The sequence below is a fragment of the Apaloderma vittatum genome, unplaced genomic scaffold (genome assembly GCF_000703405.1).
Source record: "Apaloderma vittatum isolate BGI_N311 unplaced genomic scaffold, ASM70340v1 scaffold7287, whole genome shotgun sequence".
In the NCBI taxonomy this organism is placed as follows: Eukaryota; Metazoa; Chordata; class Aves; order Trogoniformes; family Trogonidae; genus Apaloderma; species Apaloderma vittatum.
In genome coordinates this window covers 172,129-187,148 of record NW_009727873.1, presented here as the reverse complement: position 1 = coordinate 187,148, position 15,020 = coordinate 172,129, and the positions used below count along the sequence as shown (strand labels likewise).

General features: G+C 36.0%; 1 protein-coding gene across 1 annotated transcript; it reads left to right on the top strand.

Annotated features, from left to right (window-relative positions):
- The first annotated feature begins 240 nt into the window (after positions 1–240).
- FANCB (Fanconi anemia, complementation group B) lies at positions 241–14,693 on the top strand. The gene is made up of 8 exons (XM_009873858.1): positions 241–1,176; positions 2,106–2,258; positions 2,775–2,867; positions 7,219–7,347; positions 8,208–8,374; positions 10,762–11,216; positions 12,027–12,264; positions 14,273–14,693. Exons 1-8 carry the CDS (start codon positions 241–243, stop codon positions 14,691–14,693), a joined length of 2,592 nt encoding a protein of 863 aa, XP_009872160.1.
- Positions 14,694–15,020: the final 327 nt, after the last annotated feature.

The window sequence follows — 15,020 nt, the reverse complement described above, 5'->3', positions numbered from 1 at the left end:
CTGTGAGATTAAACACATATCAGCCTCGTATTCTCAAATAAGTCTATGTCGTTGCTTTGCAATGTGTAGTTATTAACAATCAGTTCAGCTAGTCCCAAAGCAGCTTATTTTTTTTTGTTATTCACTTTTTTAGGTGGAAAGCATCCAAATAGCTTAAAATTTCTGTGGAGCGATAATCCTGACAAAAATGGAGACGTGTACAGTTTTCTTGTAGAGGAATATATGTAAGGATAAAGAAAAATGCCTCTAGGAGAACAAGAACAATTTTTGTCCTACAATGGTGAAGTCCTTATATTTCAGCTGTCAAAACCAAAATGTGTGGAGGGAGCAGCTGATAAAACAATGAACTTATGTGTCAGAAGAATGGGGTTCAACAGAGACACTAAGCTGTTTGTTCAGAAATCTTCTGGAGTTTTCAGTATGCATACCAGTCACTTAAAAAATGAAATTATTTGTTGTAGCTGCACAACAGATTCCAGAACAGGAATTATTCTTCCCTGCATTTTGATGAAAAAGAAAAAGCGGAACAATGTTGTCAAATACCTTTTGTTGTTGCTTCACAGCTCAAATCAGTTTGAGCAATCCTTTCATTTTAAATTGGATTATGAGATGAAAGAGGACATCAGGTTGTTTACTGGCCCTTCAGTCTTGTGGAGGCATGCCAACAAACTGTTCTACATCTCTTCCGACACCTGCACAGTTCGAAGTGCTCCTGTACAGCTTTCTTCTGTTGTGTGGACAGGTGAAATTGAGAATGAAGGCACCGTTGTCTTAGGGACAAGAACTGCTTGCCTGACAGACAGTGAAGATGAGCATGAACTTTCCACTTCAGACAGAGCCATCTGGGGTAGCGAGTTCTTTGGATACGTACTTGAAACACAAAAAATGCTGACTGGCACATGCTTTATGCCTCATGCTTACAGCAGAGTGGTAACTTCTGTCTATGTCTGCAAGAACAAAATGTTGAAAAAACAGCTCCAAATATCACTTGTCGCCATAACTCGCAAGAATCAGCTTATTTGGTTCCAAGATGGTCTCCCTAAAGGTGTTTGTGAGCTTCCCTATGAGAAACCATGTTCAGTAGAAACAGCTGTAACCAGTAGCAATGATTTGCTATTTATTGTGTCTTTTGCTTCTGGGAATATCTGTGTTGTACAGAGGAGAGACAGTTTACAGGTATTTCTGGCTTTAAAAAGCTCCTTTTTACTACTGTATTTATTATATGTCTTTAATAGATTGTCTTTTGGAACTTCTGCAGCTGAAAGCTTTATAGATTTATTTTGTATTATTTTTGTTGATTCTGTTAACCTGAATGAAGTATGAGATTGTTTTTCTTTCTTATATATCTGAAAATAACCCCTGGATTCTGTTATTTAATAATGCATTTTATGAATTTGAACCAAAGCTTCTGTTGCTAATTGAAAACTTTCATAAGGTAAAAATTTGAAATTATAAAATGCGAGTGTGCATACATAATTAGTGTTAAATTGAAAGTAAACTGCTATCATTGAGAAGCATAACCTTCTCATTGGAATTTAAAAGCCATTTGATTCTTATTTCCTAGTAACAAAAAGTATTGTTTCATGGAAACTACAAGAAGAGGCCTTGCTTTTGTTTCCGAAAGTTAGGAAAGACGAAGTTAACTTCTAGGGTTTTGTCATACTCTGCCAAGAAGACTTGCATAACTCTGGAAATTAAAGTTTGTCTTATTTAGTTGTAGGCATTATTGTACAAATTTGTCTTTCTCAAACATGTTTAAGAGTGCAATGCGACCAAGATACTTCTGAATGTCAAAGGTCTGATGTCTTGAGCTGATCTGCAAGTATTACTGCTTCTAAATAAATGCTACAACATTCATCTCATCATCCATTTGAGTACACTGAAAAGCTGTCATCTTCTCAGCCACCTGTACTATGGAAATAGCTTACTCCCCCCAGAGTTATAGAGGCTGAAAGTGATGGCGTGAGAGCTTGAAACTTCTTAAAATACTGTATTCCAGACACGTGAATAGGCTGGCTCTTTGTAGAAAGCTAGCTTCACTGAAACAAAATCTCAAATATGAGATTTATTCAAAAATACGTATTTTTATACCTGTTCTATTTTAGGTGGTTTCCACATGGCAAAAAGTGAAGTCTGTTCTGGTGGATGATTTTATTGGCTCTGGAAGTGAGCAACTGTTAGTGCTTTTTAAGGATGACTCCAACACAGATGTGTTAAGTACATTCAAACTAACGGATCTCGGAGCGGTCAGCTATGCAGTAAGTTCAGCTGGCCTTTTTTCAGCTATGCAGTCTGCATTTACTACACTGACAAAACTTCAGGAAATCATTAAAGCATTGCTGCAAGGTCAAATCGGGTGTCTGCTGTGAAGCGCCCTGAAGTTTGAATACAATGTTCCCTGTTGTAATCATAACTTATTATCAGAAGGGATTGTTCTACTTCCTTGTTAGCATCAATATTCTTTCGGGAAATAAAAATAATGTGGTTGAAGATGCTTCACGTATGTAACAGGTTTTTTACAATGCTTACCTTTTGGCTAAGAACTCTTAATTAAGGCCATAGTGCTTGTTAATTATCTGCTTATAATTGGGTCTTTCCATTATGTACTATCAACTTCCAATTGCTTTCAGAAGATAAGATTTTTTTTTTTAAAAAGCGTGCTGTGATACTTCTGGTTTTCTGCATTTTCCCCCAGATTTTGCTAACACTGTGTAATAGTTTGTACCTTACTTTCGCTTTTTTATTAATTCAGTTTTGATTTGCTTTGGTTTTAGAGTGGTGTTAATTATAAACATGATGTTCCTGCTGCAGAAGGATTGCAAGAGAATGGTTTGCTTACTGTCCAAGCCCTTGAAAGAAGATTACAGGTTTGTACACAATTGTTTGGCCTCCATATTTTCTCAAATTACTTTTCTGTATCATTACATAGTCTAAAGGGTGAGGTTAATAATACTGTCATTAATAGACAACTGGTTCAGGGAGAAGACAACATTATTAAGTATCCATTTTTGAATTGTTGGTAGTCTGTGTTTTAGTTCTCTCAGTTGTTACAAATGCATTTGGATAATTGAAATGGTCTAATTTAATTTTAATTAACCTTTTGAGATAATGTTGAAGCCATCCTATCAAAGCTTCATAGCAGTCATTTTACTCAGATGTTTAAATACCAGTTTAATGAAATTAGCATGGTTACTTCTTTTGCTCCACGCTACTTATTTTGAGATAGTACGGTGCAAGCTTCCCAGTGTGTGCTGGTGGGTGACAATTAATCCTGAAAATAAATAAAAGCATTATCTTTTTCTATGGACTTCAGTCAAGCTGGCTTTTACTTTTGTCCAGATTAGTGACTGATGTTGTTTCCTCACCTGCTGACGTTTCTCCTCCTGGCACTAGCACATCTATTAGGATATTATTAGGGTAGTCTTGCAAAGTAAAGTAGGCGAAGCTAAGATGTAACTTATAATTAGCAGCATGTATGAAAGAAGCTCGGAGAAACTTGCCAGAGTCCAAATAATCAATGGGAATGTGTCCCTGCCTTTCTTTCTACTGTTCATCCTGTTAGTAAATACTCAGCATAATCTCCAAGATGTTCTTTCTCAGTATTCTGTGTTAGCCTATACCAAATGGGTAATAATGGACAAAATAGGAAGATTACTAAAAAAAAAAATCTTTAGGAGATAGCATGAATCTCAAATTGAGTCAATCATGTGAGTCCATTGTTAGTTTGTTAAGAGTGCTTTGAGTGTTGAGATAGGAGGTGATTATTACTGTCATGTGAGAATTACTGAAAACTTAAGTAGGATATTGTGGCAGTTTTATCTCCAGCCTTTAAAAATGATGCAAATTAACTAGCAATAACCCATTAGGAAAAGACTTAAAAAGAAAAGACTCTTCTGGTTCTAATTACAGAAGAGTTGTCTAAAGAGATACTATACATCTTCTGAAAGATAAAGGCTGTTGTTCGTGGAACACAGGAAAATAGATTTTTTCCTTCCTGGAAGGCAGAAGAAAGCACAAATTGGATAAATCTTGGGCACCTCCTGAGGCCCCTTCCAACCCTGCATTTTTACAGTTCTTCAGGTTAGATATTAGAGGCCTTGTTGGCTTTTACTTGCAAAAATGCAAACATCCTTCCAAATATTTTTTTTTCCATTTCTAGATTCTTTTGGGTAGTCATATATTTTAAAACTGATTTCTTTGCTGCTGTATTCTTTCCCTGCTCATTACATTACTTTTCTCCTCTACAAAACAGAAATTAATTTTAGTCTCTCTTTTGATGCTACTTCCACTGTTTTAGTGAAGATTGTCCACCTGCCGTTGGTGGCGATATGTTCTGTGCAACTATGTGCTATGACTTGGTTCTTTTAATACATCAAATGTCTTTCAGCTGCATGGCTCGATGATGCTGTATTAGGATCAAAAGAATAGTCTATTTTGCACATTCTGCTGGTTCTGCTGGGAACAACCCACTGGTTGGCGATTGCGTGTATTGTCTGCTGATAACATCTTACAGACACAGAATCCTCCATAAGATCTTAGTTAGTTAGTTAGTTAAAGACCTTTTTTAATCTCTAATTTTCAAAGCCACGTGCTAGCACAAGCATTTTAAGCAAGCTGAAAATTTTCCTGTGTTTTAATTCTGTAAATCTTTAAAATTGTCGTGCTGATGAATTTGGAAGTGGGTGCAGATATTTCTTTTGAACCTTACTGTTGCTTCCTTGTTAAGATCTCTGTTTTTCTGTATGTTTCTCTGAACACTGAAGTACTCTTGCTGGTTTTTGTCACCTGTTCTATAATTGAATTTCAAGGATAATTGTTTTGATGTAGTAGTGCATGGATCTTGTTTAGTTTGGGAGGTTACTTAGCATTTGATTGGTGCCTCTTGATATTTATAATCAAAATTCAGGTTGTCTAGAAGTTGTAATCAAATCGTATTTTGACAGTCTCTGTGGAATCTTATCTTTTACAATGAAATAGTAGATGCATCCTTTCTTTCGTACTCCTTTGCTTACCCCTTGTTTCATATTGGTGCAGCTGTTTCCTGGCCACGGGAGAACTTTAGCAGGACTGAATTATGATTCACAGCATATAAGTGGGCTGCATATAAGTTATACACAGTAATACATATAAGTTACATTTTCCAGGAAGTCAAACTGAAAAAGTCTGCATTTTTGAACCATTCTATGTTTATCTTGTATACAGTTTTTTGGGCCTGCATTCAGCTTTTCATCCTGTGCAAATTTTTTCTTTAGCACTTGTTTCAGTATCTTCAGAAGAAGACTTAATACAATTGCAGTATTCTGCCAAATTACAACAGCTGAGGTTACAGGGTTTCTCATAGCTTTAGTTGTCTATTCTGGCAGAAATACCCTGAGTCACAAGTGTCTTTTTTAGTATACTTGCCTGTTCCCCCTCTCAGTGTTTGATTTGTAAGGATTATAATGTCAAATTCTTTCACCTGTGACTAACTTGTTTGCTTCGACTTAGTTTGCCTGTTTTGGGGCAAGTTTGTTTTTTTAATCTTTACTGCTGATGTATTGAATTGCTGCAATGTTTTGTTCTCATTCTGATAATGCTAATTTGATGGTGGGTAGACAGTTATTTAAGGAGTGTCCTTTTTTTCTGGTTTTTTTTTTTTAATATGTTTAGTTCAAGTTTTTAGTTTTCTCTCTGGCTTTATTCTCTACTTTTTTATTTTACAGTTGCTTTTTGCACTATTTTTTAGTCATCAGTCACAAACCTTCCTTTTCATTTTCTTTCTTTTGTAAAAGTGCCACAGTTCTTGGCTTAGTAGTTTTAGCTCTGTATAGATGAATAATTATTTATTTAATTATTTATTTGTGGACATTGCAACTTTAATTGTAATGTGTCAAAGCACTTGGCTGCTCTACTTAAGCTTCTGCCTTAATTTGCTGTGCTTTTGACAGTGATTCATCTGTTCTGCTGTTCATGCTGGATTTTCTCACAGCTCTATTGTGTCTGGCTCTGGACTGCCTTGGTTTTATGTTGGTGTTTATATTCTATTTTAAGGTGATCTAGTTTGATTTTTCTTAGCATGGCTTTTGCTGGTGCTTGTTGCCCAGTGTGTCTTGGCGTATGGCAGAAAGGATGTGCATCTCGCTCCTTCCAGAGGGAGCTAATGGTCAGTGCTACCCAGTCTTGGGTTTGTCAGGTGGTGAATTTCAGGTGTCTTTCTTGTGTTGCTTTCTGAGGAGAAAGGGTTTGCAAAAGTCAGGTTGGTCAGCAGGCGTACATCAGCAAACTCTGGCCTTTTTCACTGCTGCTCAGTCTGCGCTTCCCTGTTTGCTTTCTGTTTCTCAGTTGTTCGTTCAGGAGTTGCTCTCCAATAGGAGTAAATAATCGTTTGGTGTTCTGATGACCTCCATTAAGAAGATATTATAGGAACATCTTTGTTCTTAACTCTTCCTTTTCTTCCCCTGACCTAAGTCTGACACCAGATTATTGCTTGCAAACTGGTACTTACAATGCATAGTTTGATAGGTGGCAAGTAACTTTTTTTACAGAACTTATGGTGAGTGCTACTTACTCTAAATCCCTTTTGCCTTTGCAGTGTGAGCAGAAGGCACCACTTTGCTTGCTTGAAGTGCTTTTTTTATTCAGCCTTGTTAGTTGCCTATGATTGATCCTGAATTGTTTTTGTATTTGTTAGGGGTTTTTTTTGGTGGTGGGAGGGGAGTGGCGCGGAAAGGTGGGAAGGGAGGCAGCATTGGACTTGCTTTCCAGAGAATAACTTTTGTACAGCTTTTTTGTGGAGCCAGCTGATGCTGGCATGCTGGGGTGTTTTTTTTTATTTTTTGAGGGTCATGTCTGTCTGTTTGTAAAACTATCAACTCTTCAATACGTTCACTTGATCAATAAGCAATATAAGTCTTGAAGAAGTTGAAACTGATGCTTTCCAATGGAAGAGTGAAGAAGGAACAATAGTGAAAGAGACAAATACATACATAATTCAAGAAAGTTTACTTCAGAAGTTTAAGATAAACTGTAGATTTGGAATTGAGAGGCTGGTGCTTAGATTGATATTTTCACAGCAAACTAGCCTGATTTTCACGTTATAGAGAAGCGTTACTTGAGGAATGCCAGAATCTTTGCCTGTGACGCTTGTATAAACATGGAAAGCTGAAAAAGCTTCAATATCACTTGTTATCTGCAGTATACCCAAGCATAAGTCTAATGATTTTTTCCCACCTTTTACAGGCTGGTTGCACCTCTGTTCAGGAACTACAGAGGCACTTAAGACTGAAAAAGAAAGTTATTCTTGGATCTTGCAGAGCATTAATAGATCTTGTTGAAGAAAGGACCCATATTCTACCAACTGCGAAAGAGGTAAAATGTAGGAGCGAGAGAGTACAGATGACTCCTGAGCTCTGCTGAGCCATTTGTAGAGGGTGCTTCCCTCAACCACTTGTGTCTTTCACTGGTAGGGATTGTCTCTATCTCTAATCTCATTAATCTGCTTTTTAATTCTGGTTCATTACCTTCATATGTCAATGCATGTGGTTAAGAATAAATTTAGTTGTCTTTACTTGAAATTGATTTACACGATACCTCCTGACACCTGAGTTGTATGGAGGAGTAACCTCCCACAAAGGATTAGTGACAGACAGTAGGGGGAGCGTACCGTCTTAATTGTCACAGTTGCCTAGATATTGAATATCTCTCTGTGATCTATTGTTACAAAAAATGACCTGTCATAGATCTGTGCAAGTAAAATTGATTTTATAATGGAGGCTGAGTGAACTGTGGGCTGAGAAGGCGATGGAAGTTTGCAAAATGTTATCTTAATACATTGCTTAAAACAAGCCTCCTAATTTACTTGTTAATGTTGTTAATGTTGTCCTTTTCAAGCCAGCCAGGTTGAGACAACAAAATTTCAAGCAATTAATAGAGTAATATAAAATAAATGCTACTACCTTAAGTCTTCTTTGGGCAATTAATTGCATGACAGTTCAAGATTTATTTATGTGATTTTACAAGGAGAGAATGACTTGTGCTTTTCAAGATATCATGTGTTTTAAGAAAATACCATTCTATCTTTTAGAGAATAAACTGGTTTATATAGATTTCATTTTATATATCTTAAAAGCACTTCCAGCAATCATTTGTGATAAAACACAAAGTAATGCAGTATAAAAAGAACTAATATCTCCACTTGATTTATCTAAAAAACCCAATTTTTCTGTAAGGAAGGTCTTGTCTCTCTCTGGGATGATGTAGAAAATCCTCCTCATTCTCTTAGTAAAGAGACATCCTTGGCGTCTAAAGTTCCAGAATGCTTCACGGAGAAATTGTGGCAGCGTGTTGTGGGTGACAGCTTGGTAGTTGGAGTAAAATTAACTGAATCATTTTACTTGTAAGTATATAAATTTATCTAATTTTGTTGAGTAGTTTTTTAGAAACTGAATTTGCAGGTTAAGCTCTACAGTAGCAAGAGTGGGGGTTTGAGCTTTGAACTTTATTTTGAACACCTGTATATAAAGTGTTTCAAATGTATGTCTTGTCAGTATTATTGCTGCTGCTTGTCTCCCTCTAACACTGTGCAAAAAAAATTTAGAGTAGAGTTTTCTCCGATGAAAATTATGGTTGTTTATACTCCATGTTGACATAGCTATGCTGACATCAGGAGTTGGTGTAGATAAAGATCTGTCTTAGCTATACAGCTCCTGATGCCTTACTGTTCACATCTTGCCATTCCTAAAAAGTGATTTGCTTAAAGAAGCACAGAGGAAAACATTTTAAATTCTCTGATCAACTTACTAAATACTCAGCTTTTGCATTGAGCTATGCTACAGTCAATTATCCAATCAAAATATTTGCTAAGCTTATGTATTGTATAAATTATATGGAACAATCGGCCAGATGATATTTAAACCTTCAAAATTATTTTTTGTTCTTATTATGGCCTTTAAAATTATTTCTTTAATCTGTTCATTTTAATTGCTCTGTTCTAGTTTTAAGTATTATTTACATCATTTCTCCCTCTACAAGGAGGGAGCAGAGTTTAAAAAAGCAGGATCACACAAAATGTCAGTTGATGATGAATGTTGTGTAATGTAAACTTTGGTGGAGTCAGAGCCTACCCTTTGACCTATATTCCCACAAGCAGTGTAGCTGAGACTGCGTTAGGGTAAGCTTAAAGGCTAGTGATGCCACTGAAAATCATTCCGACGGTCGTGAGGGAGCTGACCTGTTAAGCCCTTTGGCCATTCTGCCTGGGTTGCGGGTGTACGATTTCTCAGCTGCCAGATTGCTGTAACTTGACAGGAAAGTTGACCTCATCTTCTTGACAGCCTCTGTTAAGAGCCACTGAGGCAAGAGATTGATTTCACCTTCCCAGTGTTTATTCTTTTAGCTTTGATGATTTTGACTTTGTTTTTGAAAATGAAATACCTAAATCCTCAGAGGAGGCTGGGGGTGACCTCATTAATGTTTATAATATGTCAAGGAGGAGTGTCAGGAGGACAGAGCCAGGCTCTTTTCAGCGACATCCAATGACAGGACAAGGGGCAATGGGTACAAGCTGGAACATAGGAGGTTCCACAAAAATATTAGGAAAAACTTTTTCAGGGTGAGGGTGACAGGGCCCTGGCACAGGCTGCCCAGGGAGGTTGTGGAGTCTCCTTCTCTGGAGACATTCAAAACCCACCTGGACACGTTCCTGTGTGACCTACTGTAGGTGATCCTGCTCTGGCACACGGGCTGGACTAGATGATCTTTTGAGGTCCTTTCCAACCCCTGACATTCTGTGATTCTGTAATTCTGTGATTTGGAACCATTCTTTAAAAAAGGAGTGGCAATATTGCCCTCTCCCCTGTTTTTACAGTTGACAAAATATCTGTGAAGATGAAGTAATTTGTCAAAGGGTAACTGGTAGCCTAGTGGCAGAACCTAGCTCTTCTAGGCTCCAGTTCAGTATTATATACAACAACCCATGGTTTTGGGGAAAAAGATTTCCTTTCTCTCCACCCTCAACACTCTAAGTCTTTACTGATTATTTTTGTGCTTCCCACTAATGCAAGATTGCAGTGGTGCTTTAGATTGAATTGTGAGGTGACAATACTTCTTTGTAAAGAAAATTAGACATTCATAAGATTTTCAGATCTCAGTGACATCTTGAGACTGAATGGATTGACTAAATAATATATTCATTAAGAGAGGTTCTGAAGCAGTAATATTAGGTTTTCATTGAAAAAAAACCCCTGTTGAGTAAATAAAGTACTTAATCCATTTCAGGAAATTACTGCAATGTTTAAGGTAATGGTATTTTAAACCTTATATTTTACTCATTATATTCAATTTTGTTTCAATATCTATAAAACAATATAAAACATCAGAAGAGCTTTTAGTACTTAAGAAGAGCACAACTGATATATATTTTTTTATTTAATGCTAAGCCTTTAAAAATAAATTTCAAATGTCGTAGAATATCTGCGTGGCTAATGTGGAATTTTTAACATTTTCTAGGTGAACTAGGCATCCAAATTTTTTAGTTGAAATGAGGGATCTTACTCACAGAAGCTCATAGAAAATTCAGTCCATGATTGAAAATCTTTATAATAAGCTTAGATGAAATAGTCATTTGATGGGCTTAGACTCTTTGCACAGTCTGTGACTTAACCTAGAATGATACTGGTGTCTGTGTTAATCTTAAACGTCGGTATATATCTGCAAAGTTCTGGTTATGTGTCAGAAGGCAAAATACAAAATGGTATTGCACTCATCTTATATGGATTTTCACAGGTCCCTGAGTGACGTCAGTTTATCTTTAGTGATGGATCAAGACTGCCCTTTGATTTCTCCGATTATTGAGTGTCGAAATAAAATCATTAAGCTGAACAAAGCCTTCTCAGAACTGTCTGTCTCCTCGTGTCAAATTGAGCCTCCTCCAAAAAAGATTAAATTAGACTTGCATAGCAAGAGCAATCTGAGAAAAGAATTTCCTAAGAGATGTTCAAATGTTCAGCTGGACGGAGCAAAGACAGTTGTTGCTGTTACCAGTCTCTCACCATTACTGGCATTTCATCATGTATGTTGCGTAGTTCTTCTACACGCAAAGAAACAAAAACATCGGACTGAAAGTTTACAGGAGAGCAAAAAGATTACTGTACTCTGTGGGAAAATTTTGTTAAGTCTGGAAGATATTTCAAAAGGAAAATATTCAGTAAAGATGCTAAAGGATAATAGTTACTGCACAGGTAAATGGATTCATATAATTTGAATTGATAAATACGTGTTTGGTTCTTCTGCTTGCTCTAGTGACACTAAGTTTTCAAGGTATATTCACATCTGTCTGAACACAAACTGCATAGACCTGTTTGGAATTAAAAGCAAAAGCATTTTTCAAAATAGAAGAAATGTTAAGTGAGGTGCTGTAAGGTTTTATGCTAGCATTTGTGCTGAAGTGTATCTGGAAAGCTTTATTTTGAAGGTAAATCTGAGTACAAAATGCTGAAGCTTGCATTTTTTTCTATAAATAAGATACAGTTGATTAGATACATGGATTTTTTTTGGACATAATGTTACCTCTTAAATAATATGACAGTAGTTGAAGCTTTTCCTCATCTACACATCTATTAAGGTCATTCATTTTCTTCTCTTTTAATATTCCTGAACGAATTGATTTTGGACTGGGCTTCTGCTCATGTAGCAAAATATCCTTTTGATCATTTGCAATGAATTTAATTTCTTTCTTCCTTTAATGCTATATCATGACTAAAGCCAACACGTTATCTTACTATCACAGGAGGCTATTGATAGCAAGGTGATGTTTGTCTTCCGAGATTTCGTTATATAGGTTGCGGCTCTGTTAATTAGTTAACTAATTTGTTGTTTTGAAGTAGGTTTAATAGTTTAAGTGAGAAGAAAATTCCCAAAGAATGCATGAATGCAGATGCAAACTATTCATTTAAAACTGGGCATGCGAACCAAAAGCCTAAGCACATTTAATACATGCAGCATGATCAAAATATTGAGGTCAAATATCTTTTTACTATATTTTCTTGCAGGTTCCGTGGAAGATATACTTGCTGTCCTTGCAGTATCTGTCAGATTCTCCTTTCAGATTGTGTCTTCTGACTGGACATTAACTCCAGTAAATTCATGGTTACTTGGAGAAATGGAGTGCACACCCTTTAAGGAATGCCATGACAATATATTCTGTCATAAAGAGGGAAATATGTATGGTACAGTTTTTAACTGGACCCTGAAAAATCCACTTGAAGGAGTTCTAACATTATATTGCAGGTAAAATTGCTTGAGAAGTGTAGAGTATACTCATCTTGCATACATCCTTTTTTAATCTTTACACTATTTCTTACTGTTACCATAAACTATAGTGAAAATCATGACTAAGAGGCTTCCTGTATGATGGCATGATAACCATCAGCAATAACAGACTTATTTTCAGATTAGAACTATGTCAGAACCTTAACTGCATTGTTTAATTTTGTCTAGGCTAGAACATTGGATTACAAATAATGCCAGTCTCCGTTAACACCTGCTTGATAGTATTTGTTTAGTTCATTTCACTGCATCATAACTTTATATTATTTTTTCTTTCATTATTCTTAGTCTAATGTTTCTTCAACACGTGTTGATTTAAGAAAAGAATTGCTTAATGAGATTTAAAAACAAAAACAAAAGCAGAAACCCCAAACAAAAAACAATATATCCCAAGTTATCATAAATTGAAATGTATTCTTATGTCATTTCATAGTTGAGTACTGCAACATAAATTTAGGAAATAAATGTATCACAAACATGTACAAAATTTACTAACCTTATTGACTATCTGCCATGATTTTAGAAAGGAAATAATCTGAAGCATCTCAGTGATTTCCTTTTCTTGTGTAGATTCTTGGACAAATGTTTATGAAATTTCCTAAACCAGGCTAAAGAAGGAAGCAATACTGCTGTAATTTAAGGTTTAGCTTGATAAAGCTCATAATATAAAAAGTACTTCTCAGGTATTGACAGATATTCCCTGTCCCTGAAGGGTTCAAGCTGAAAAATAAAAGAAAAAAAAGATACAGTTCTGAGGAGTCTCTAATTTATAGTGAGGTTCAATCACTACTCAAATTAGGAGTTGATATCTTTTTATGCAAGAGGAAATGTTGAAATGTTTAAGAAATCAGTAAAGCTTTAAGCTTCAAGACCTTTGGTTCTTTTTGAAAAGCTGGATTACTTGATACTATTTGCTTTTGATCCAATTTTGCATTAATAGTTAGTGAATTGCTTGTTTATAGTATAACACGCAATCGCTATTTTTTACCATCATTGCATTGACTTTTTTTTTCTCCAGTTAGGATATTTCTGTGCTAGGTAGGATCTACAGACTGTTCTTTTTCACAGCCTTTCACAACCAGAATAAACTATATCTGCTTTAAGTAGGTGAATGTTAAGATAAATCAATTGAAATAGAAGTACTTTAAGGAAAAGGGCCTTTCTGCTCTGTGGGAGAAAACTAGCTACTTAAGGATACTTGTGGGGTTAGGAGGGGTTGTTCCTTTGATTTTGGTGTTGGTTTTTGGGGGTGGTTGGTGTTGTGTTTTTTTTCTGAGATAATTCTTTCTTTTTTTCACACCCTTGGAGGATGTCTTTTGATGAAATTATCTGGGCAAACACTGAAAATAAGACTTCGGACAAATTGTACATTCCTCCTAGAATGATGACTGTGTCCCTGTGTGTATATGATACACCAGTATTCATGAGAGGAGATTTCTTGATGATTACTGCCACTATTTTTTCTTGATTTCTTAATATTTTTGCACGTCTGATTTTTAAGGGCAACTTTCTCCATTTTGGAAAGACAAGCTGTGGACCTCCACAGCTGTACAGCATGTGGCTGTGCTTTACGTACTTTTTGATAGTGACCACCTATGAATATAAGTGATGTTTTTCTTCCCCTAAATGTAGACCAGACAACATGTTTCCTTCGTGCTATTATGTGTGGCCTTCGTGTACAATGAACTGCTTCTTAAAAAACCAAAATGAGCCCATGTAAGCCTACTCATGGACATACGTATTTTAATATATAATATTTACATTGCTGAAGTTACTTAGTGTCAGCGGCTAGTGCACATGCCGCTAGAAAACCATTGCTTAGTCTCATATGTACAGTACACATAATAGTTAAAACGGTGATCTACATAAGCTTTTCTCTGTTTGATTTTAAGTAGCTTTGTTTTTTGTGGTTTTTTTCCACTATAGAATTTTAAAGATACATGGTAACTTTAATAATCTTATTTTACAGAAGCCTGACTGTCTTGTTCCAGTGCCTTCATAGCCTTTCCAGAGTTCTCCCACCAAGCTGTGATGTAAAACTCCTGAGATCTGGAAGCAGAGGTGCACTTACCGAACAGTTAGCACTGGCTTTGGAAAAAGAAATGCTCACCTTGAGGAGTTCATTCTTCTCGAAAGACAGTAAAGCTGAAACCAATCTCACTTGGGGGAATGAGCCTGGCCAGAAAATCAGTGATGCTCCTTCGGCTTCTTTATTGGACAGTGAGGGAGGAGTTCAGCAATTCAGAAAGAAGCTTCAGAATGAACGGGAAGAGAGTGTGCGAAGCTTGAATCAAACGATGAAGGGTGCCCTTTACCAGGAAATTGCTTTGAAATTAGCAGAAGCTCAGCTCAGTTCAGATATGATTGTGTGGAGACTGAGCAAGTCCTAGAAACTAGTCACTAAATTTATTTTGAATAAAGTTTTATTAAAATTATACTATCAAATTTTATGAGTATGTATATTGCTTTTTATTCCGTAGCTCAGTTTTTTCCACAGATAGATACTGGTATTTTGGTTGATGACTTTCTGCTGGTTTGTCAAGAATTTAATATGAAAGATAGCTGAGTCATTATTCTGTTATAAATTAAAAAAAAATATTTTTAAGGTATTTTCTAATAAGTCCTATTTCAAAGTCGTAATTCTTTAACTATAAATGAACTATATTAGAAAAAAATTAACAAGCATGTACTGTTTAAAATAGTTCTATTAAACTTGT